Source organism: Rhodamnia argentea, chromosome 6, assembly GCF_020921035.1.
Source record: "Rhodamnia argentea isolate NSW1041297 chromosome 6, ASM2092103v1, whole genome shotgun sequence".
NCBI classification, from domain to species: domain Eukaryota; kingdom Viridiplantae; phylum Streptophyta; class Magnoliopsida; order Myrtales; family Myrtaceae; genus Rhodamnia; species Rhodamnia argentea.
This window is the reverse complement of record NC_063155.1, coordinates 25,200,784-25,225,798: the sequence shown is the minus strand read 5'-3', so window position 1 is coordinate 25,225,798 and position 25,015 is coordinate 25,200,784. Positions and strand designations below refer to the sequence as shown.

The 25,015-nt window shown below is 43.8% G+C and overlaps 4 protein-coding genes and 2 long non-coding RNA genes across 7 annotated transcripts; 4 read left to right on the top strand and 2 right to left on the bottom strand.

Moving 5' to 3' along the window:
• Positions 1 to 337: 337 nt before the first annotated feature.
• LOC125315357 lies at positions 338 to 24,794 on the top strand. Its single transcript, XR_007198586.1, has 4 exons — positions 338 to 348; positions 8,204 to 8,209; positions 13,472 to 13,476; positions 23,534 to 24,794. It is a non-coding gene; the product is annotated as an uncharacterized LOC125315357 (long non-coding RNA).
• Positions 2,437 to 7,266, top strand: LOC115725969 (proline-rich receptor-like protein kinase PERK13). Its single transcript, XM_030655659.2, has 8 exons — positions 2,437 to 3,913; positions 3,998 to 4,474; positions 4,562 to 4,648; positions 4,944 to 5,014; positions 5,119 to 5,195; positions 5,668 to 5,815; positions 6,032 to 6,193; positions 6,409 to 7,266. The coding sequence occupies exons 1-8, from the start codon at positions 3,007 to 3,009 to the stop codon at positions 6,745 to 6,747; spliced, it is 2,268 nt and encodes a 755-aa protein (XP_030511519.1). The 5' UTR covers positions 2,437 to 3,006; the 3' UTR covers positions 6,748 to 7,266.
• On the bottom strand, positions 8,261 to 9,092 carry LOC115726130. The gene has a single exon (XM_030655872.2). It carries the CDS (start codon positions 8,898 to 8,900, stop codon positions 8,442 to 8,444), a length of 459 nt encoding a protein of 152 aa, XP_030511732.1. The 5' UTR covers positions 8,901 to 9,092; the 3' UTR covers positions 8,261 to 8,441.
• LOC115726045 (glucan endo-1,3-beta-glucosidase-like) lies at positions 11,746 to 13,355 on the top strand. Of its 2 annotated transcripts, none has more exons than XM_030655763.2 (2): positions 11,746 to 11,974; positions 12,323 to 13,355. In XM_030655763.2, the coding sequence occupies exons 1-2, from the start codon at positions 11,926 to 11,928 to the stop codon at positions 13,285 to 13,287; spliced, it is 1,014 nt and encodes a 337-aa protein (XP_030511623.1). In that variant the 5' UTR covers positions 11,746 to 11,925; the 3' UTR covers positions 13,288 to 13,355. The 2 variants fall into 2 exon arrangements, with proteins under 2 accessions (XP_030511623.1, XP_030511631.1); XM_030655771.2 differs by lacking the exon at positions 11,746 to 11,974 and adding an exon at positions 11,983 to 12,129.
• LOC125315359 lies at positions 14,162 to 16,410 on the top strand. The gene is made up of 2 exons (XR_007198588.1): positions 14,162 to 15,413; positions 15,494 to 16,410. It is a non-coding gene; the product is annotated as an uncharacterized LOC125315359 (long non-coding RNA).
• On the bottom strand, positions 16,208 to 21,334 carry LOC115726038 (pantothenate kinase 1). The gene is made up of 10 exons (XM_030655751.2): positions 20,872 to 21,334; positions 20,306 to 20,515; positions 19,982 to 20,025; positions 19,616 to 19,732; positions 18,631 to 18,750; positions 18,439 to 18,533; positions 18,258 to 18,351; positions 17,793 to 17,924; positions 17,076 to 17,188; positions 16,208 to 16,715 (listed from the first exon to the last, which is right to left on the bottom strand). Exons 1-10 carry the CDS (start codon positions 20,981 to 20,983, stop codon positions 16,490 to 16,492), a joined length of 1,263 nt encoding a protein of 420 aa, XP_030511611.1. The 5' UTR covers positions 20,984 to 21,334; the 3' UTR covers positions 16,208 to 16,489.
• Positions 24,795 to 25,015: the final 221 nt, after the last annotated feature.

Here is a 25,015-nt window from a genome sequence, read left to right as displayed (position 1 = left end):
ATTTAAAGCTGTATGAATGCGTTGCGACTGGTTCGTTCACGAGGAAGTTTCACTTTCTTGGGGCGGACGGAAAGCTGGCTCTCTCTATCCGCGTGAACTAGGAAGCTTCCGAACCGGGGCTCCGACCCGATAGCGGGAACCCGACCCGCTCGTGAATCACGCCACTCGTGTTTGGGTCAGGAGGGGTTTGACCTTTCTAATATTAAGGAAAGAGGCGATTTTCTTCTTCTTCTTTTTTTTTTTTTGGTGTTTTTGTTTAGGTGGAGGTCGTCAAATACGTGAGTGGCGAGGATGTTGGTCGGGCTGACTCGTGCGGGTCGAGATGGGAGATGCGGGTCGCACGTTTTTGTCTGACCTCATGCATGATGTCACCCCGTGGTGCCGCCTTTTCCGGTCGAATGACGTGGAATTTAAATTGGAGATTGACCAAATAAATTGCCAATCTTGTTTAATCTGCTCTTTTTTCCCTTTTATTGGAATGACAAGAATTTAGGTAATCTATATCATGCTACATATTTCTTTTTGCATTGACAAATCAATCTATTACTTTTATATCCCTTCTTGAATCGTCACTGCTTATTCATCGTTAGAAAAAAAAAATTAATAATTAAGTTATCATCATTCTCTCGATCTTAGGGTTATTATGCGTAATGCGATAATTTCTTTGCACTTTGCGAGGCTAATGTTGAATTGCCCCTCTTTTCTAATTTGCAGGCATAAAATCCTTCGGAAATTAAGGATTTTCTCCAACATTTTACTTTGCAATTAATGTATCACATGATATCTCGATTATATACATTAAACTCAAGTCGCTTCTCATATTTAGGCACAAAACTCGACTGCCCTTGCGCTTGACGAATTAAGCTAATGACTAATTTAGGATTAGTGTGGCGAGCGACTAATTCGGGAGATTGACTTGCGGGACAAATTTAAGCCATCATATTATGTGCCGTGGCAAACACTAACGAACTTGCTATACTTACGTGTTTTTCAAGTTTCCGATATTAGAAAAATGGGGGCGGTTTCTTAATGTGCTTACAAATCTAGAAGTTGCTGCTAAAAGAAAATATCTAGAAGTTGATATCGTTGACCCCCATTAACATAATAATCGCAACTCAAGTCTCGCTGGCATTTTGACATCCTTAGCCCAAAAGAAGTGAATTGGCCTATTCGAAGCTTCCAAAATCAAACGTGTGGTCAACGGAGGCAATGTATCTAATTTGCGATACAAGTTAGCGGTGAGCGATTATAAGTTCCGTTCAAGTTTCGCCTCAAACCCCAAACCTATCCGTCCGAATTGGCTCCTCATTTTTTTAAACTTTGAATCTACCATGTCGCAGGTTCTAAAGTCGGTTCCTAGGTCTATTTGGAACGGTCGACTTCATTTTTCATTTTATTTCGTTTTCAGTTAAGTAATATGAAAGTGAACGCAACAACAAAAATTAAAAGTTCTCATTTTCTAATAGCAACAATCCATAAAAGATAAACACATAATAAAAATTCAAACAAAATTTCAAAACACGTAATGTAAAGCATGAATTATAGAACTTTAGAGTCCTCAATCATCCATGAAAATTTTCTCCAAATTTTAACCAACCGAAATCAAAAGAAACAATAAACATAGTCAATCACTTAATAAAATTTTTAAATCAAAATCCTATTCATTGTTGGAAAGCCTTAGTACATATATCCATTCCCCTACAGCCCGTAAACTCTATTTACTAATGATAGTCTCCCTGTTAAGACAATCTATATCTAATAATAATAGTAGAGATTAAATAAAACATTCACTCATTATGTTTCTATTTTAGGGTCTCGTAGGTTCACAATCCGGTTCCCCAAGGAACAAGAAAGCAAACTGCATAGTACGAGTTCCTAAAAATATGGGATCAAGAATTGCACTAAGTCTCACCATAACGAGTAATCGGCATTCCCGATTCTATGTTAGAATTATGCTCGTCCCTAACCAAAACGCATGCCCACCTTTGGGCTCAATTAATAATCGAACCCACCAAATTATCTTTTGGTTTCGAATGGTGAAATGCCATTGACTAGAAATCATTTTCAGTTTGCTTCAATCGACTAAAACCTCTAATCAAGAATGAAGAGCCATTAGGCCGTGTTTATTGAAGATGGGTCTTGAGTGGGGCCCCGACGAGGGTGGTTGGTCGGAGGAGATGACGTGGCACGGGAGAACGAGAGGGATCGGGGAAACAAGGGAAAAGAGAGGGAAACGTAATGGGACCCGCGCAGTATGTTGCGCGGTAACCCGAGAGTCAAGGAGAGAGCGTTCATTCTCCCAATAAAATTAAGGAAAAAAAGAAAAAAAAAAAAAAAACAAAAAACAAGAAAAAAAAAGAAGAGCGGTAGTTAGTTAGTTAGTTAGTCTTAACAGAATCGTGCCTCCCAGTAACCCTCGCCACTTCCCCGAAAAAAAATTGGACATTGCATTACATACTGTTCGTGTCGAGCCATTACCATCTTTGTCTCTCCCTCTCCCTAAATTAAACCTTTTTCCTCAGAATTTCAAGGGTTGGGAACCTCGCCTTCATTCGATCCTCTTTGCCAAAATCTATCTCTCCTCCTCCTCCCCCTCCCCGACAGCATTGCATCGCCTGGGTATTCCGACCGGCATTGCTCCCGCATGACCCAGGTTCCATTTTGATTTCCCTTTGTCCGGTTCTCTGCACCATTCCCATCTTGTTCGAGGGTGACGGTGTGGCACGATTCGCGCGGTGTGCAATGTTCCGCATTTGATCGCCATCTTGTTCGAAACCACCTGAGTTTTCCGAGAAGGAAGGACGACGGAGGCACAGAGAGGTTGGGTGGGGGAAGAGAACCGGAACGTGCTCGCCTCAAGCCGGAGTCGCGCGGGGCTGTGATTCTGAACAGCCGCGGGAAAGGGAACGAGTTCCTCGAGATCATGAGGCGATCTGTTTTGGTTAAAATGGACTGAAGAAACCGTCAAATTCTGGCACAAAAAAAAAAGAGAGAGGAAAGGGCATCATGTCTATCTCAGGAGCGCCCGGTCCTTCAAATTCGACCTCCGCCCCATTTAACTTAACTTCAACCCAAGACGGTTCCACTCCCGTCTCTCCGCCGTCGCCACTGACCTCCTCCTCCCCTGCATCTGCCAATGACTCCAACGGGTCATTGTCGGTTGCAGCGCCGCCGCCCAGTTCGACTTCCCCACCCGCTGTGCCACCGCCGTCTCCGCCGCCGCCTAGTTCCAACTCATCCGCCTCCTCGCCTCCTTCCAATGCGAGCGTTTCACCTCCTAGTCCCCCACCACCATCGAGTTCCCCACCAAAGCCCTCGGCACCTCCCCAAACAACACCGCCTCCTAAAGCTTCCCCGCCACCAGCACCTACGTCTAATTTGGGTTCCTCACCACCTTCTCCGCCACCCCCACCTCCAACATCTCCGCCTCCCTCCCCTCAGCAATCTTCGACTCCGTCCGGATCACCTCCAACCTCTGACCAGCTTTCACCTCCTCCGCCTCCCGCACCGGTGAGTGGCACAGGTGCAGTTCCAGTACCAGCTATCAGTCCCCCTCTGCCGACTTCCAGTATCGGACTGTCTCCACCAATAGCATCTAATTCCCCTCCACCGGTTCCTTCAGCTAGCGGGTCGCCACCCACAACACCGACCAGTTCGACCCCCACAAGAACATCCGGGTCAACTCCTCCATCTCAAACATCTAGTAGACTTCCGAGTTCCACCAGCAATTCCAGTTCAGGAGGATCAAGCACATCCTCTGGAAGCACTACCACTGCTGTCGGCGTGGCTGTTGGCGGAGTTTTTGTCATCGCACTTGTCGCTTTGGTTTTCTTAGTTACCAGGCGGAGAAAGAGAAAAGAGGGCGCTTTTGCCTCGCAGTATGTCCCGCCCACTAGCTTCTCAATGCAATCAGGTAGAAAAATCATTGCCTCTTTTCTCTGATACTGAGTGCATATTCATACGGTTTTGATATTCTCCTCCTTAATCTCTTATGCAGATAAATATTACTATGGGCAGCAAGCGCATATGAAGGGTGTAACAGGCCAATCAGGTCCCTACTATGCATCGCAAGCCCAGAATTCATCTATCGAAAATGGCTACGGGAGTCAGAAGGGAGGGAACATGTACCACGGAGGTGGACCAGACTCCGGTGTAATAGCAAGTTCCAAGAGCTTCTTCACTTATGAAGAATTGATGGAAATAACCAATGGATTTTCTCGTCAAAACATCATTGGCGAGGGTGGCTTTGGGTGCGTTTACAAGGGTTGGCTGCCGGATGGGAAAGTAGTTGCTGTCAAGCAGCTCAAGGCAGGCAGTGGCCAGGGGGACAGGGAATTCAGGGCTGAAGTAGAGATTATCAGTAGGGTTCATCATCGGCATTTGGTGTCTTTGGTGGGCTATTCCATTGCCGAGAACCAGAGGTTGCTTATATACGAATTCGTCCCCAACCAAACTCTTGAGCACCATTTGCACGGTCAGCAAAGTCTTTGCCTTCCTTTTCGTAGGATAAGAGTCTCTTTCTCCTTTTAATACTCACAAGCACACTGGTTTTTCACATCAGAGAAAGGATTGCCAGCTCTGGAATGGACCAAAAGAGTCAAGATCGCCCTCGGCTCTGCAAAGGGTCTGGCATACCTACACGAAGATTGTACGTATTTCACTTGTCTTCAAGAGTGATCGCATGTACCCCCTTCAAAGCTGACTCATAATGTCCAGGAACTCATTAATACATAGGCAGATTGAGGTGGAAAGAAGCATCCATTGCACTGTAGTAATCTATTCTATACCCATGCTAGCATACATCACCCTACTAAGATGGATGTATAGGCTGTCTGTGAGACTATTGAGTTTTTTGAAGTACATAAAACCCTTGTTGATCTAGCTCAAAAGCTAAAGTATAGCATATCTAATTACTCTCTTTCTTCGTATCTTATGTTCTACAGGCCATCTAAAGATTATCCACCGAGACATTAAGTCAGCAAACATTCTGTTGGATGATGCCTTTGAAGCACAGGTATTTATATGCTTCACTTCTCGACCCCTCTCTCTCAATACCAAAATGCACTTTGAATAATTTAACAGCTAGGGGGTTCTAATATGTTATCTTCTCAAACACAGGTAGCAGATTTTGGACTTGCCAAACTAACGAACGACGCTAATACTCATGTATCCACAAGAGTCATGGGGACATTTGGGTGAGTGTTGCTTGACAGACTGATAACACAAAAGCATAGAGATCCACAGGAATTTCTCATCTCAACTTCAGTACTCTTCTATGTCAAATGATAGAACTGGCTTATGAATAAGGATGCAAATGTGTTGCAGGTATCTAACAGGAACTGATATCTTATAAACTGCGTATAACAGGGTAGAAGGATCAAATATCAGGGTACTTGGCGCCTTACATAATATATTTTCTAAAACTAAAAGAATTGTCAGCTTTCCGTTACCCGCTTCCTTTATTTTACTTTCTCCAGATGGTAAAAGACTGGATTTGTGGCTTTAACTAATGATATCGGAATTCCAAAATCACCAATATGTTGAATGCCAGGATTCCTCAACTTTTTGTTCCAAACGTCTAGTGCAGTTTGCTCCATCAGTAGAACAAGAGTTGGGTTTGTGTTACTTCATTTGCTCTTTCTTCAATGTTTCAATTTTGGCTTACAGGTACCTGGCACCGGAGTATGCATCTAGCGGGAAACTGACTGATAGATCAGATGTTTTCTCCTTTGGGGTTGTGCTTTTAGAGCTCATCACTGGCCGTAAACCTGTTGATGCAACTCAGCCTTTGGGTGATGAAAGTTTGGTTGAGTGGGTAAGAACCATGCAGAAATTTCTGCCTTTCAGATTGTTTACAAGTGCCATGTTGTATTGTTGAAACAACCGGGATATCCGTTTGGTCCTAGAGTAACTTTGGTCAAATTTCCTTAAATGAAGAAAGATAATGAACAATTTTAACTACGAGCACAGACTACCAAACGCTATGAATGATCTACCGTCAAATGACTAGCTGCTGATCTGATGATGGTAGGCTCGTCCGTTGCTAATCCGAGCCCTTGAAACTGGGGACTTGAGCGAGGTAGTGGATCCCCGGCTAGAGAAGTGTTATGTGGAGGGTGAAATGCTCAGAATGATTGAGGCAGCCGCAGCTTGTACACGCCATTCTGCTGCAAAGAGGCCTCGCATGGTTCAGGTAGCAGAAATGATGAACTCTCCCTACACTAGTTTAAATTGGTTTTCAGATTTTCAAGCAAAAGTGACTGATCATCAAGATTATGCTGGGAGTTTGCTTCACTTGAGCTGCTTTATTTGTTCAAATATGGTCACCCAGCATTTTCATGATCACCAGTGAAAAGTATAGGCCCCTGTTGCAGATCCGAACAACTAATTATGTGGCGTTTTACTCAGGTTGTAAGAGCACTCGACACTGATGGCGATATGTCTGATCTGACAAACGGGGTGAAATATGGTCAGAGCACCATGTATGATTCAGGCCAGTATAATGAAGACATAATGAGATTCAGAAGGATGGCTCTTGGCAGCGGCAATAGCTCGGACTATGGACCATACAGTGGAGATTACAGCTCTAGAGAGGTTTCTGGGGATCAAAAGATTCCGTGGAAGTCTCAGGACAGTTCGAGCGACTTCACGAGTGGTGAATCTGAGACTCGAGCTATGAACCCACTACACTCAGGGAAGCGATTTCCTGGGGCCCCAGGGAGTCATGGCGTGCGCAGGTTTGGTTGAAGGCGACAAGACCCTGCACATGTGTGCTTATGAGCTCCTTCCCTCTGTGCATAGCGAACATACGGCAGCAGGGGAAGGCCTCAGCTGAATGTAAGGCCTCTGCTCGGTATTCGCGTGAGATCATCGACCAGGACACCAGTGTGTGATGTGTTGTTTCATTTTGTTTCCCCCGAATGACTGGCAGCGTCGGTCGGGGCACGGGAAACACGTAGGCTGTGAGTCGGATTCAAGAGACCCTTTGCGAGTCACGAAAGAAGCATGTACAATACGAGGAGTTCATCATGTTAATCCAAGGGTACATTCGCCACAATAAGCTATTGAGAGAGACCCCATTGTGATTTTTTCGTAAGCGGGTGTCTGGTTATAGTTACAGAGCAAGTTCTGGGATTGTGGCCTTGTCTTGATTTAACTCGACGTTCAAAGAGGACGTTTTCCAATTTTGCTTATTAGTCACATAACATGGAAATGAGAAGCTCTGATCCCAAATTCACTATTCAGAGCCTCTCTTTCAAACGAGTGCAGGGCGGAGAATTTCAAATGGCGTCCAAAGGAAATCAATCAGTTGCGCGTAATGCTCTGAGCGAAACAATGCCACCGATGAAGATGTTGCGCCAACCGAATCTTCCAAAAGAGGGAAAACAAGTAACACAATCGTTCGGACGCGACATCTAATTAATCGCACGAAGGCATCGAATTAATTCGGGAGTGAAGAGCGTACGTACAGAGTATACAGATTCTGCTCAAATTCTCCCTTTTTTCTCTCTAATCATTGTCTGACACGGATGAAGAGTTTATGAAACTAGCGAATCATTTGCTTGTGGAGTTTGAAAAGAGAAAGTGACCATTAAAGAGAGATCTGGTAAAGGAGTGCGAGCAAGTCTAGCCTCGATCAGCGACCCTTATGTTTGATCTGGTTTGGTTTGAAGGCATTCCTAATAAGATAATAAGATTAATAGTTTGTTGATGCGAACATACATGATGAACAATGCTTGATTATTTTTATTATAGCTAAATAATAATGGTCATAAATCATACCTAAGAAACAATTATCACCAGTAATTACCAAAAATATTACAACCGTTCGTTTCGTTCCATTCCATTTCGCCGTACCGAACTCAAGATTATAGAATCACAAACCTTGGTGATTAGGCCTGGCTAGATTGAGCTAAGCATAATACTAGGCATAGACCTTGTCCAAGTGCTCCCATGTGAACTGCTCATCGAAAGTCCAACGGTCAACGGGCTCGCTCCGGCTTGCCCAAGTGAAATCGGCCCTAAGACCACTTTTGAACGGGCTTGAATAAGGCTAAGCCAACAACGCCGATCGAACCCAAGTCGAACCCGAGTCCATATGTATATTTTTTAGCAGGCTCAGGCGATAACCTAGGACTGACCGGATCGGGTACGACGACTCAAGGCCAATAGGCCCGCAAATCGTCTGGGCAAGTTCGGACAGCGATCTGTGTTGAATGGACTAGGTTGAAGCAATATTTTTCTAGTTTGATAAGTGGACTGGACAAGCAATTCCCTTCTCCAACTATCCATATAACAAGAGTGCAAGTTCTACAGAACTACAAGCAAACATTACAAACATTAAAGAGAAATTTCTGAAAGAAATAGAATCCATCACGAGACATGACAGATACATATGAAGCTACGTAATTGTCTCCTTCAGTTTGTGTGTACCGATACCTTCATGGCCCGACCGGGGGCTCGCCATCGTAGTCATTAGGAGGCATCATCTTGCTTCCTTTCTCGAAGTCGAAGACAAAACCACCATCTAAACCTGGCTTACTGTTGTTGTTCCCTTTGTACTCTCCATACCTGACCGGCCTATTGGCCGTCCGGATCTTCTTGTGATCGAACCCGAACTCGATATCACTCTCCTTGCGGGGCCGAGCGGCGGCAGCCACTGCGTGTTTCTTGCCCGCTCCCTTTGGCTTCTGGCGACCGCAGAACCGGCCAAGGCAGCAAGCCACGGCGGACACCAGGACTATCACGGCGAGCACTATGAAGACCCCCCCGAAAGACCCGTCGGAGTGGGTCCGGGACACGGGCGGTGGCTGACCCGGGACATTGTAGGGGTTCATCAGGAGAGGCTGCTGGGTGGTGGTTGGGGTTGGCTGCTGCTGCTGCTGTAGTTGTGATGACATGGTGCTGGGTATTGCGTTGGGACCGAGAAGAGGAAAATGGAAGTGCCTTGGGGCTGTGTGTTTATATGAGGACTAGTACTATTAGTAGTGTCCAAACTGCTTTGTTCTTTGAGTGAAGGCAAAGATGATTTATTATTACAAAAGCATTGCCCTCGACAAGGGGGAAGCGCATGTGTTGAGTTGGATTTCAAGTGTTCCTTCATTTTTCTTTTCTTTTCTGTTTTTGTTTTTTTTGTGGGAGTTTTAAACAAAGAGAGAAGATACGTTCTACGGGTAAAGCAGGAGGTAAAGATGCAAAAGAGATCTCTTGGGTGTCATTGCTGCGGAAGAAAGGGGAGGTGTAGTTTGCTTGGAAAGGAGAGAAAGTGGGATTTTGGAAGCTTTATTTGCTCATAGAGCCAAACATTAGGCAATTGGCATGACTATGAAGACCCCCAGGACAGCTCTTTTTGACCATTATCTTTGAATGATTGTGGGAACAGGACTGTTATTGATGTGCAGCCAGACGACTTCAAGGACCCTTTTGTCAATGGTGGGCTGATGAGAGCATGTTCCAGTCGGAGACCCAAGCTCTCAACCTAAAGTGCTTTTTTGCCCTAGAATTTAGCATTCGGTTGAACAGGTTTAGCTCTGTAGTTGTTGGATGCAAATGACGGGTTTAGCTTTCGCAGTGGATTTTGTGCGGTCGTCCCCCTGGTGCCTCCTCGGCTAAGACTCTGAAGAGGCCAAAAAACCACATTCGCCATAAAATGGGTGAGCCTCCTCTTTCAGATTCAATTGCAGAAAGAGTTTACAGGAACCGATACGTGCGAGGGAGATGACTGACTATGCAATATATTATGTTAGGGAAAATTCGAAATAAGGGTCCAAAGTGTCATCATTTTCTCAAATAAGGGTCTGAAATGCTTTTATTTTCTCAAATAAGGGCATGAAGTAAAACTCGTTTCAAATAAGAGCATAAAGTGGCCATGTCGTCTAAAAAAAGGGCATGACCTCAAGGGCATTTTCGTCATTTGATTTTTTCTTTTTTCTGTTTTTTAAAAAATTTAAAAAAGTTAAAAGAAAAAAGACACTGGCAAGAAGGGTGAGGCAGCAACCATAGGCAAGAGGGCTGTTTTTTTTTAATATATATAAAAAATCAAAAAAGGAATAAAACAAGGAAAAAAGAAAAAAACTCAAAACACCAAATGATGAAAATGTCATATCTCTTCAGGCTCTTATTTGAAATAAAGTTGGCACTTCAAACCCTTATTTAAAAAATTTTCCTATCATCTATAGAGCTCAAGACTTGTGATTCTATAAGAGCTTGTGTGAATTGTCGATAGAAGTCACCAAATCAAATGGGTTATCCTCCTTCGCCTCTTTGGAATATTTTGTATCCCGAGACTCATTTACTACATTTCGATAGCGTTGTGTTAATGAATGAAATAGCCTTTTCGAAAAGTGTCGAAAATCCCTACATGTGGCATTTTTGTTTGAAAAGGATTGAATTGGTAATAGTAATCGTGTGGGATTGGAATTAATGCCATGGGGATCTGTGAAAGAAAGATTTGCAATGGGTTGCTCCATAATTTTCCAATTCCCAAAGCGGGGAGCTTATCATAGGAGACATGATGGGGTCAATGCTTTGGGGGCTAATTGTGCCTCTTTATTCCTTCCTTTCGCAAAGAGGGATTCTCCCTGGCTCCCCACTCACCACAGTTTTTAAGTGCGCCTCCATGGTGGGTGTCTCCTTCGCCTCTTCTGATTGATTAGAGGGCCCCTGGAAACCCATTTTTCCTAGTAACTGCCATTATGGCATCAGAGTGTGCTGGATAGTGGTAGGATCCAGGAGTTGTGAAAAGGGTCCACTGAGTTATCATTTGATGCGAACCATCAATGACTAGTGCGTTCAGCTCAAAAGGACTCGTTTCATTCTTAAATTGAGCTCATAGCAAGGCTTTTCGTACGTCGTCGAACAGGGGAAAAAGAAAGAGGTAATTTTAAGATTGATTTCACGGACAATGTATCGGATAGGATCGGTTGAAGCATGGATTAAGTGTATCCATGTATGGAGATGATGGAAATTTAAGAGAGGGTGCGCTATCCCGCAGCATCGGGCTTTACTCTCATCATTCGAAGGGATTGCTTGTTTAGTCTCCAAAAGCTATTAAACCGATAATTTAAGCCTCTCTAACCTTGTAAAACTTTCTTGTACACAAAATTTACTCATCAAAGTGACAAGTGAAGAGCGTACTCGTAGGACAGCTAATTTTATTGAATGAGAACCAAAATTCTAGAGTCTCAATGCCATGGGCCCTTGAGCAGGGAAGAGAGGGTTTAGAAGAGTACCGAGAGAAATGTATATAGAACCCGAATCTTGACAGCTCTTACCTTCATTCAGATTTCACCTAGCCTTTTATAATTGAGGCGAGGGCATAACAAACTTTCATCGATACCTAGATTCACTCTTATGGGATCGAACATGTCGAGAAATAGTGAGATCCATCCGTAAAAGCAACACCCAGCATTTTGTGTATTTTTTTTTTTTGTCATCGTGATCGATTTTGTCCGTCTTACCATCCATGGAATGCACAATAATAATCGAAGCTCGTGATGAGTTTTAGAAAGTAATTGTATTGATGGGCTGGTTACTTCTGACTGACAGTCGATCAGATAAGTAATGATTGCGGATCCACAAACCATGTCGGGACCCCATTCCGACGTTTTGATGGATTGATTTCTTTCGAATCATCTCGCAGGTTAATCGAATCCATCTTTGCATGAACAAATAAAGTAAAAGTGGAACGCCAACTCACCGAAATCGGTTGGAATCACAACAAAGAGTGACCAAAAGAAGGACAAGAAAGAGCTGCACGACACTCCAACCAAAACCAAACCAAAATCTCCAAAATCATCATCTAAACAGCACCATCCCTTCTGCAATTTTAAGAAAAGAAAAGAAAAAAACAGAGGCGCTCAACCTGATATATCTTCTTGCATCACTTTGTCCATTGCCCCGTCTGTGTACGAGAAGACGTCACTCATGGACAATGTCATGATCCTCCTCCTCCTCCTCTTCTTACCTTCGACATGTCTCTCTCTCCCTCTCTCTCTCCACAGATTTTTAAGTGAACTCAAGAAAAAGCTAAAAAGCTCCGTTTTTCTGATAGATTTTGCGTGAAGCATGAACAGTAATTTCTAAGCATCTTAAGTTTCTGGATGGATTTTGTAGTCTTTACATCTTCTCGTGCGTACGCAATCTGAATGTTCTTTTGAAACTCTGCAAATCTATGGATGGAATTTCATTACCCAGATGGTCTCTTGTTCAATTTATGATCCACCGAGAGAAGAAATTGTTAGCAAAATTAATGGAGTTGTCCCATTTTATGTTTCTAACTTTCTTTTTCGTTTTTTGTTTGTTTTGGTTTGTTGCCCTGCAGCTGGCGCTGCCGTGGGAATCTGCTACGGCCGCGTCGCGAACAACCTCCCCCCGCCGTCCTCCGCCGTCGAGCTCCTCAAGTCCAACCACATCTCAAACGTCCGCCTCTTCAACACCGAGCCGGCGACTCTCCGATCCTTCTACGGCGCCGGGATCAATCTCATGATCGGCGTCCCCAACGAGGACCTCCCTGCCCTCTCCTCCGGAACCGCAGCCACCGCCATCCAGTGGCTCCAATCCAATATATTCGCTCACGTCCCACCGAATCAAGTCCGGTACATCGCCGTCGGCAACGAGGTCTTCCTCAAGGACCCCTACTTCACTCCCCACGTCGTACCTTCGATCATCAACCTCCACAGCGCTCTCCGAACCTTAGGCCTCTCAGAGAGCATCAAGCTGTCGTCGCCGCAGGCGGCTTCCGTGATCGTCAACACTTACCCTCCCTCGTCGGCCACGTTCGATCCCAGCCTCCAATCGGCCATCGTCCCGCTCCTGCAGTTCCTGCACGACACCCGATCGCCGTTCATGGCGAACGTGTACCCGTACATCAGCTACGTAAGCGAGGCGAGCCACGTGTCGCCGGACTACGCGCTGTTCAGGGGAGGAGGGGAGCCGGTCCGGGACGGCGCGCTGGCGTACGACAACCTGTTCGACGCGAGCGTGGACGCGTTCGTGTGGGCGATGGAGAGGGAAGGGTTCGGAGGGGTGGAGGTGGTGGTGGCGGAGACGGGGTGGCCGACGGCGGGAGGGGAGGCGGCGAGCGCGGCAAACGCGCTGGCGTTCAACGGGAACGTGGTGAGGCGGGCGGCGAGCGACACCGGGACGCCTAAGAGGCCAGGCGTGGGCGTGGAGGTTTATCTGTTCGGAGTGTTTGATGAGAATGAGAAGGTAGGCGAAGAGTATGAGAAGCATTTCGGGATCTTTGGGCTTGACGGCGCCAAGGCCTATAATTTGAGCTTCAATTGAGCTTTTTTCAATCTTTTTTTACCTTTGATGACATTGTAAATAAGACGGTCGATGACCAAAAGTAAATTTATTTTTGTTGGCAAAAAGGGCTAAATATATTTTCAAGGAGCTAGAAAACAAAGTAAGTAAATTTTTTTTTATACCTCTGAGCTGCCTTTGGTTTGTCTGAACGGCATTTCTCAAGCATAGGTTGCTCTTGAGATCGTCAACATAGAGAGAGCCCGAGCCCGAGTTCGAATCTGTTAATATATCCAATTAGATCTATTTTCAATCAAAAAACTTAAACCAATGAGTTATAGACAGATTATAATATATTAACTGCTCTACATTGTACCAATTTTATCACATGAGACTTTTTTAACATAATTCATACGTGCATTTCGACACAATTCAGTAAAAGACCAACCTGAACCTCGGAAAGAGCCCACATCTTTGAATGCTATGGATTCAAAGGCCGTGTGAGTTGCCAGTTCCCGTTGCAAATTATGCGACTCACCCATTCGCTACATCTGAACAGTACTTCTCCAATCCTGCCGGCTGCTGCGCATATTCCTTCTCTTGGAATGGGGAATTCACTTTTGTCTTGTTCAAATCGACCATAGCGACAGTGCAGCAATCAACAGGTCCTAGGATGATATTGACTTGCACTTTGTTGTTCAAAATTTGGGCGGTATCGACTTATATAAAAATGGTACTGCGGTCAGCATGGGGACGGGGTGCTGAGGCGACGACAGAGAGATGGCTGATGGCGCTTCTCGTGATCTGACAACCCTTCCTTCTTCAGAGAACAGAGACTTCCTCGTCCGGAACAACAGCGACCAGTTATTGTTACGAACAATCGAACATAGATATCTTAATTGGACAGCTACGCTTATCTGGTCTGTGGCAGTAGAGACATCGCAGAATCCTGTGCTTATTTGCAATGAAAATCAGCTGATCTGGGACTGACTTTGGTAAGATTTCAGAATAAAAAACTGACATATTATTTGATTTCGAACAACGGAATCAATGTTACTTTCGCTCGCTCTCTTTCATAACGACTTAACAAGCGTACCTTGATGGGTAAGTAACTTGGCAGGTTCCTGTATCCGAGCTTGAAAGGAAGAACCGTTGGACTGTACTTCTATGCTCACGAACTCAGATCTTGCGTAGAATTCACTCCGAAACTCGTAGATGTTTATTAGAAGCTCAAAGAAAGAGGAGAGAAGTTTGACATTGTCGTGATTCCTCTGGACTCCGAAGAAAGCGACTTCGAACAAGGATTCAAGACCATGCCTTGGGTAGCCTTGCCTTTTCATGTCGAAAGTTATCACAGGCTTGCCCGGTATATCGAACCCGGCACCCTTCCCGGACTAGCTATGATAGGACCGGATGGGAAAACATTGCATCCGAACGTGGTTGAATTGATCGAAGATCACTGTGTCGAGGCCTACCCCTTTACGGCCGAGAAGAGCGCCGAACTCGCCGAGATCACTAGGGCGAAGGACGGAGGGCAGACAATCAAGTAGGTTCTAGTTTTCGAGGAACGAGATTTCGTGATCAACCGAGAAGGCTCAAAGGTAGCCCGTTTGTTCGTTCTACATGAAACAAACTTCGATGGTCTAATCACACGGGCAAGTAGTTTTACTAATGACCGTCTTGTTATTCAATTTGGTCCTGCGCTATATCCCGGTCTCCGACTTGGCGGGGAAGAACATCGTACTCTATTTCTCTGCACACTGGTGCCCACCGTACCGTGCCTTCCTGCCAAAGCTTCTCAAGCGTACGAGGAGATCAAGGCAAGGCACGGCGCTTTCGAGGTCGTTCTCATCTCAGGCAACTGCGACCAAATATCCTTCGACGGTTACTTCGCAAGCATGCCTTGGTTAGGTCTCCCGTTCGGTGACCTGAGAAAGGACTTCCTCCATGAGAAATTTCAGGATCAAAGGCATTCCTGCTGCGGTACCTCTCGATTCCGGCGGCCAGACGGTCACTAAAGAGGTGCAGAAGCTCATAACTGCTCACAGGCCGGCAGCTTATCCCTTCACGGGAGAGTATTTGAAGCTTTTGGAGAGCTAGAGAATTGTGATGAAAGAGAGAGAAGGGTAAAATTCTTTACATTCCTGAATGAAGAATACAAGATCCAGGTGAGAATACAATTAGACTTAATACAATCAATGGAAGCTACAATTAACATAATTCTAAATAGTAATCCTATTAGTATTAGATTCTAACATGGGAGCAACTCGAGGAGATGGCAAAAGGATGGCCAGAGAAGCTAAGACATGAACTTCGCAGCAAACATGGACGTTTACGGGGACTTGAAGGAGCGGATAGAGGTGCAATGGGTGTAGGAGGAGGTGGGACACGGTCGTTCGTTTTCCTGTGAGCACTGCAACTTCGTCCTCCGCCCAAGCTGCTGTCCGAAGGAAGATGAAGGGTTAACCGGAGAGACCAATAATCTGCCACGGGAGATGTCTGTAGCAAGGGTTCAGACAAGAAAAGAGATTTTGCTGACTGAAGTAAGAAGATGAAAATGAATTTTCCGACTTGTTCCGGTTCAGATTGAGTCGCAAAGAGTGGACTTGAATCTCCACAATTGCTTTGCTGTGTGTCTCAAATCGTAATGCACTATGCAGGATTCGTATCTCTTGTTCATCCACGATCATGAACTGTACTTCCTACCATGTACATAGATGAGGATTCCTGTTATAGTAACCCCACAACTTTGCTCAAACAACCACTCACGGTTTCCCCCGGATTCCCCCTTTGTTTTTTTCTTTCCCAATCATCTGACTTCGTTCTTATTCTGGTGATAGATTGGCCATAGTATCAATGCCTAAGACAAATAGCTTGCTTCAGGTTTGCGTGTGACATTATGTATGATATAAGATGCGATTAAAGCTTGAGCAGGAGAAGAAAATCCAATGCAAGATAATTGTGCAGCGAAAAGGAAGGACTAATTTTACTATGAAATTGATACAGATACAACAAGCGTTCAAGACGAGAAAATCTCAACGCAGATGCTACTGTAACAATTACAGGAAACTAACTGCCATCAAATATGCCTTCTGATTCTCTGTATACCTATATTTTTAAGGCCTTGATTTCCTTTAATACCGTCGACAGTTTTGATGAATACGTCATACATGTGACGGGAGCTTCGGCTCTTGAGCAGGCTACCATTACCTATCTACCGAAGCATCGAAAGTCTCAGCAGCTGCTATGATGTGAACACATTACAATCTATCGTCTTTTCTTCATTCACATCCCTATGTGGGGCACTGTGTAGTATATCTTCAGAGCAGGATTCTCTTCTCGGGCATAGTTGCGTCAACTGATGAACCATCAGGTCATCAAATCCATGCCTCTCATAGCTTGTAAAAGCACCCAATGCTCCAAGAAACCCTTCATGTCGCAGAAACATTGCTTGGGCCTCGCCTTTTGACCTGTAAAATAGGTGTATAATCCTTCAGAGTTTTGGCAGAAGATGCTGGGCCACCCAAAAGCTAAAAGAACGAGAGATGGTAAAACACATTCCTGACCGTTCGACAACTTGACTTCAAGCGCTAGGAAGAAAAATGGGAAAGAGACTTAACAATTTTTAAGTCATCAAAAAAGAGTGAACACAAGCACGCGCACATAAAGCTAACAATTTGCCATGCAAGGTAAACTTACTCTCTGCACAGAACCTATAGAATACGACAGCCAAAATCTAAAATCTAAACCGAGTTTGTATTCTAAAATTGGTATCAAAGATTAAAAAGTACATGGCCAAATTGAAGAAAAGGGAGAGTTTTTGAGATTACCAATAATGAACTGCGACAGAGATAGTATCCATGGTATAAGCATGGCCCCGGATGAAGAAACCTCCAAAGAATATCCGCTTGAGCCCATATCGAAGTGCATTTAAGTAGGCGATCTGAGGAGTGAGAACAAAATAGAATCTTAGAGCATTCATTTGATAATTCTCACATCTTTCCTATGACCGCCATCACTGACCCAGTTTCCTATGGTGTACCATCCCATGATCTTACAAATAGAACATGACTAGTAAAACGCTTACAGAATATCATGATGAAGTTGACTTCTTTAATAAAAGGTTTTAGAAAAGTTGAACACACTCTTTACCAAGCTCAACAATCGAACTCAATATTACAACCCAAGATAACAAAGAAGATAAGATCATTCGATAGAGGATAGAAATAAGAGAGCCATAAACACTGATACAGCCTCCCAGGTCTAACCAAATTACTAAAAAAACATGGAAACAAATCAAATCATCCAAACAGCCTGCCTCTAGGATGGGCCCTAAATGACGGCCAATTCTGTAGAATCAGCATATGCAAAGTTGTTGCAATCTTCAATTTCCAATTTTTGTAAGCCACTTTGATCACTACAGCTCCTAGAGAAGACCAACACTATTGCCAGAACTATTTCTTTGCTAGAAATAATAATGAGAATATTAGAAAAAAGCACCAGTTGTACAAGAACAACTAGATGCAATCAAGATTATTGGAACATACCTGCCCAATATTATTAGAAATCATTCTCAAAAGAGACCGTGAAATATCTTCAGGATTGTAATCTTCAAGTTCTTTATCGACTGAAATTGCTTTACCAAAGCTAGAAGCAATATTTGTTGATGAGAGACCAATCTGTGATCATGGAGAAAAGAAGAAATTAAAAAGATGTGCTCAAGTCATTTATCGTTAGATGGAAAGTAGCAAACTAGAAGTTCTCAGTGAAATTAGCAACAGAAAATGTCAAAGCACATTAAACGTGCATTGAAAAATATGAAAGTTTCCTACATGAATAGTTTCATATTTCTAGAAGCGGCATGGACATTCTTACTATTTTTAACTACCTTGACCAGCTCTCTAACAAAGGCTCCTGATATATAAGAACCTAAGTTACATGTACGGTCCTAGGATAAGATGCTAATTTCTTCTAACTTCACAATCATGCAGAAAGACCTGTTTAAGAAGTACCTTTGCATAATCCGTTCCTCCGTAGATGTCCCCAACAAGCATATCTATGACTCTGTTATTTCCAACGCGGCTCAACTCAAGCAACTCATCAAAACTATAGAAAAGAACAGGTTCACCTTATTCGGATGAAATAAATTCAAGAGTAAAAATCAGATTAATTTGAGCAGGTGAAGAGAAACACCTCTGGCATTTTGTTAGAAGTCTTCCCAACCCCCAAAAGGTGCCTCCACCAACACTGGTCCCACTGACTCGCTCAAATTTTCCATCCCCATCCACCTGCAAATCACAAAAGGAAACAGCTTTGTCTGATGAGAATAGTTCAAAATAGTTGTAGAAGAAGAAGAAAAAGAAAGTTTCAAAAAACATGATTAACCTTGATCATGCTGACACCTGATCCAATATTAATGAGGAGATAGGGGTACAAATCTTTATGATCAATCTGCACAAATTCTTTCTGGCCATCCATATAGATAAAGGCTTCACGCTGGACTGCCTGTCAAAACCATTTGCAATTGACGTTGAGATGTCACTCCAAAAAAGGCCACAGATAGAAATATTTTTTGTTTATGCAGCATGATGTGGTTGTTTGTCCAGCTAAATATGACATGTGTAAACAGAAACAGAAATTTCAAAACACTATGGACAGAGAATCAAGAAATATTCATTATATAATCAATATCCACAATTTAAATGCTTTGACGCCAACTCATTTCACTGATCTAATTGCCGGAAGGCCAACTGAAGAAACAAGGTCGGTTCAACTGTCAAAGGATGTTCTCAACCAGCCAAAATCTCCTGATGAAGATTCTTGAGGTGACAAAAGGATAGCTTCTGAAGAGTAAAAAGAAAGGCCATCTCCAAATCATTGGACTTTCAAGGTCAGATCAATTGCATGTTACTAAAGTAGCACCACGTGTTAGATATCGAGCTTTTTATACTCATGATGTTCAATTGGCGCTTCTCCTAATGTAGATGTTCTTACTATCCACACAAACTTGCACATGGCAATCTCCATATACTCACAGAATGTGGAAGGACAGGCCTCTCATCTTCCCCCTTATTCATAACAGAGATTAGCACTTGAAGAGGAAATAGATGGAATGATACTACCTCAATCTGTACAAGCATATATTTAGCATGAACAAAGTATCTCGACTTATTCGACCAAAACAAAAAAAGAAGAAGGTATCTCGACTTCCAGTAGACTTTTAGACCAGAATAATGAGCACTATAATAAGCCTCTAAATGAGAGACATAAAGCTTCAAAGACGTCATATATTCGCGGGAAAGAGGGAAGGCATTTGGATGGGTGCCATTTAATAAACAGCTAACTCACAGATTTGCTTTCCCAATCTTACCTTTAGCAGAAAGTTTGCTCCTGCGACAAGACAGTCCATTTCGTCTTCCTTATCAAGTAAAATACCAAGCTTCTCTTTGAAGAGATCCGTAAACTTGAATGCCCCACCTCCTGTGGCCTTCTCACAAGAGCCCAGTAGTCAAGCACTTTTCAAGTAATAATCAACAAATTTCCTTGTTGTGGGTGGAAAATAATCTAAAGTTATGTTTCTTAATTGTCTTCATCAGTAACTCCGTCCTAGATGCAATCACATTGAAGACATGACGTAAAGAATCACTAGACGAGTTATTCTTGATTAAAGATTGCAATCCAAGACATGATTTTCCCAATTGATGCACAGATGCAAAATTTAATATTTGATAAATACCTTGATAACGATCTTGTTCTTGGAAGGAACCTCATGATGCTGGCCTGCAGTCATCTTTATCCATAAGAAATGGATAGAAGTTAAGACTTACTAGACAAACACTACTTTTTGTATAAAGTTGTGGCCCTGGTAGCACTGGTATACATGCCGGTTGCATGATGCCAGGCCAGCACCTAATTCAAAATGTCGCGGGTTTAAGACCCGAAATTGGCGGAGTGGGCTCCTCAATTTCGACTTTAAGAGAAACTTAGGACATGTTTAGAAAGCTCTAACATCGTGAAAAGCAGTAGAGCACACCCCAATACATAGAGGTAGCGAGAATACCTCCAACATGCAGCTGTTTTGACTGGATAAACTCTATGCAATCATTGATTTTGCTGGTTTCGAACTTTGCAAAGTGAAGCCTTCCTTCGGAAAGAGGGTGATTGGTCTCGCCGTTGGAGACCCCTAGGCTCTCCTTGGAAGACCAAATTTTATTATCTTCCGGCAACCAATCACCGTTTCTTGAATAATACACCAACTTGATCAGAGATCCTGCAACACCTTAGTCACATTACTGACCATACCATTGAACCAACGGAAGCTCGCCCCTCACCCCCCCAAGAAAGGAAAGAGGAAGAAGAATCATGTGTGTTGCAAGAGCAAGAAAGACGATCAAGAACACACTAACGCCAGTGCAAGCTAAAAAAAGGCTGGGAAAATGCACGCCGAGGCCGCACGACCAAACGAAACGATCAATCCCGGCTTCCACGTGCAAAACAATTCGACAGCCCAAGCGGAGATCGCTCCACTGCGCTTCCCCCCCAGAAAGTCCCGGAACGATACGCAAGCCGAAAACAGCAAAAAAAAAAAAAAATCCTAGCCGATATTGGAAAGTTTGGAGATGCTACCTCCGATGTCGATGGCCAGATGAGGCATTGGACTGCGAGATTCGGCCTGCAGCATGGTGATGGAGGCTTCGTCGGGCAGGAGCGCTCGATCGGCGACGTCCTTGACATCCATCTCAGGAATTTCGATTCGATCCCCCCAACCCCCACTCACCACCTTCTTATTGAAAACCGAGAGACCCAATCAACACACCTCCACCTACCCCATCACTGACTTGCAAAGCATGTACATCGTGCTTCGATGGTTCCGTCATGTCCGAGGCGAAGGAGAGAGACAGAAGAGATAGAGAGAGAGCGAGAGAGAGAGAGGATAATAAATTATTGCTGCGCGATGTGAAATTGACTAATCGAAAAGGCTCTCCCGTTCTCAACGGAAAATAGAGCGCGTGCAGCTCTCCACCTGCCCAATGAGCTTTAACCAGTTCTGAGGCGCAGTTAAAGTGGATTACGGATGCCGATTCCCGCCCCACGCTTAAGCTTATGTCCATTTAATACGTGACAATTGAACCAACGACCTTACTAACGACTTAGATCCGTTAAACCGGTGTCTCGAGGTCGGATTTAGATCGGGCTATAAATGTTCCAATTTAAATAAACTCGTTTTTTTTTTTGCAATGACCCATACCCGACTCATATTTCTTATGTAATTCCTATTTTGATTCAATCTAAAAAAATTTATACCGAACCGATATGAGAGTGTGAAATAGGTGATGGTGAGATCGTGTGAGGGCGAGAAAGAACGAAGAAAGAGTGATAGCAATGGGTTAGGTCTAACTTCTACAAAAATTATAAATCCATCTATGATCCATTTATTGACCATATTATGTTTAAACTTATTTATGATACATTTATTAAATATAACTAATCCATAAAACAACTTAGCACATCATATATGAGTTAAGAATCGGGTTTAAAATACTTTTTGACAAGTTCGCCGGCGACATGACATTAGTTAACTAGATCGGCCATTGTTAAACACCGCGTGCCCCGGCAAGGAGGACGGGAATTCTTTTTCTCGAACTCACCGTAAATGTTGCCAATTTTGGTGCTTAGTACGTGCCTCGCGCGTCATCATGGATGTGACCTTTGGGTTTCGCTTCCCCGCCTTGTGTTCCGGCATTAGCGAGATCATATAGCGAGGCGAGGATGTTATCTCCATTTTCCGGTTTTAACCAAAAGACGAGTGGCGCTCCCATTGGGATATACGTCGCATCGCCCGAGCGGGTCGGCTTCGAGGACAGATCCGATCGGATAGCGACACCGAATGCTCTTGCGCCTACACGTACCCACAGGTGAATAAACAAACACGCGACAGTTCACAAAAGAGTAGGTAATCGTCTCGGCTCTCGCTCGTAAAAACAATATATTCCCTTTTTGTTCCCATCGAGAATTTAATATCTATCGAGATCGCCTAGCTTGGCCGATCATATCTATAGAGTGCGATTGTCTTGAGGCTTAATTATGTCAAAAATCGCATGGAACTTGGATTTGATAGGTTCAGTTGTCAAAACAGAGAGAGAGAGAGCCCCACCTCCCTATGTCGCTGACTCGTGCTATTGGATTTGACCTTGGGACTTTGGACTAGAACGGAGTGCGGCGGGGCAAGCGCAAACTGAAGTTGACCGTGAATTGAATCCTTTCTCTTTCGGACCCGAAATCGACGAGCATCAAACAACTCAAGAGTCGCCGCCCAGCAACTCTGACCAGTGACCATTATCTTCGCCACCTAACCGTCTCTAAATGTTCTTCGTGCGTTGTATGGTTGAAACAATGAAGAGGAAAGAAAAGGCAAATCAGGCCTATCTTTCGAGAATTTACGGACTCCGTCCCGCCCGATCATCATCGACAAAGTATAAGATATCAGGGGACTTAAGATTCGAGAATATATTTTTTTCGAAAGACGACCAATCATATATTGGTTTGAAAAATTAATTAAATAAAAATATCTTCATTGTCGATAATAATTTGCATATGTAATTATTTTCACAAATAATATTATATTTCTGCAAGTGGATGGGCTTGGTTGGCTGGACCGACGGGATGACGTGGTCCTCGCGTTACTGAATTTTATTCTACTGGCACTGTAATTTGACTATGGACGAATGAAATGTAACTTCTTTTCGAAAAAAAAAAAACAAGAGGCTTCCAATTTAGGGGGAAAAAAAAAGAAGGGAGGCTTCCAGAAAAAGGTAAAAATAAAAAAAGAATAATAAAAAAGAGAAATCGGGCTTCTCCGAAAGGGCTCGGGCCGATTCGGTTCGAACGGAATGGGGTTCTCCCTCTCCCCCCAAACCATGTCTAGTTGGGCCAACGAACATGACACAGCCGAGCCTTGTGATCGCCATATTCGGTTGCTCCCTAGAATCGCCTAAGAGTTTTACAGGCACTACAGCTCCGATCAGTGATGGCTGATCGGTGTAAATGGGAGGGAAGCCCCCTCTGATCACGAGCAATGCGGATCGCACGTGACGCCATGAACGGCCACGACGATGCAAGCGCGGAACGTGCTCGATGTGAGTGAGAGTCTACAACTCTACAGATGTTGGAAAAAGACGCTTCTCTGTTTGTCCGCCTCTCGTGAACTCCGCCACGTTCTGATTCTATCAGGCATCTTCGGTTCGGATTATCTGTTCAGTGAGGGCGAGCGTTTCGTTTCAGCTTACAGTTTATACTTGTTATTCCGTCGTCGAGTTTAGATTGACGTGATGCGGCTCGAGCTCGATGAAGTAGAAACGGACTGCGGGTAGGAAGACGTTGATTTCGTCTTCAGCCATCAAATGCGCGCAAGATTTGAGGTTAATGATTGTTACCAAATGCCTGTGAGGACATTGTGTGCTGCGAGGTTTAACATAGTATGCTGTGTTTCTCCTCATGCCTCTATGAGCCCTGGTGACTCCCGGTGCCCGATTTCCTTGTTCCAGATTTGATGTGCTGGAGAGAAAAGTAGATCATTCTCCGTGTCTTTGAGTCTGTTACTTGGTGTGGTATTGTCTCAATCAAAAGAGAAGTAGCCGGAAGGTACTCGTGAGTGAAGTCTTGCCCCATTCTGTTGTACCTTGTTTTCATTGTGCTGGTAAAGCTGGACTTAATGTGCTGAATCTAAGAGTAGATCATTCACCGTCCCTTCGATTCTTCTACTCCGCGTGTTGCTGCCTCTATCAAGAGAAAGATGGCCGGAAGGCACTCGCTAATGCAGTTGTGCCCCGTTCTGTTCTACCTGCTGGCATCTCTGTCTATGGAACTTTCTCCCTGACAGCGAGGACTGGCACAAGAGGAGGAGGGATTTCAGTGTTTCCGTGCTCTTGTTTCTTACGCTTTCATTTTTCCTTGGCAGTATCTTCAGATTCTTCTAGAAAATAGATAACCAGGTCAAATCATCCTCCCTTGATGTATTTCATTCTCCTGTTGTATTTATTTAGCGCCAAGAAGATACCACTAGCTTAAAACTGTGGACTCAGAGGGTCTTTCTTCAGGTGGGGGATTGCGCAAGATGGGTCATCTCTCTACCTTCCCCAGATGCCACATTATTCCCTGATGTCACTCCAACTGGGTCAGCTCGTCATTCGTGTCGGGGAACCCATGGCATGGGTGATAAAATTAAACATTAGACTTCTCGGTACATCTTATGATTGTGGTTTCCGAATTGTCTAGGATGAATTGATATTGAACAGCTGGATAGCACAGTAAGTCTGTCATCAGAGCAGAGGTCAGGGTTCATTAGTATTCAAATGTCTACGATATATTGTCTTCACTGTAGCTTACAGGCATTCAGAAGGTTTGACTTCAAGAAGTAATTGTTGATATTTCTGTAGTAAGGAAAACAAAGGAATTGATTGTCCAGTATAATTTTCTGTTCAGAGGCAGTGTTATCCATTATCTTTGTCTAGCAGCCATTTTTGTGCAAATGAAGATTACCATATTCAAAGGACATGCATTGTCGAAGAAAGTGAACTCTGAGAATCTGGCAGGTCTTATAGATTCACCCTGGAGCCGAGAACAAACTTAATCAAAGGAGTAAGATGCTAGTTGCCATATCAGCCATTTATGAAACAGATAAAATAGAGTCTAATTTGATGAGTTTTTTTCTTTAATAGTCTTACGGCATCAATAGAGCTGCTTTTCTCTTTGGGAACAAGTGTAACAGATT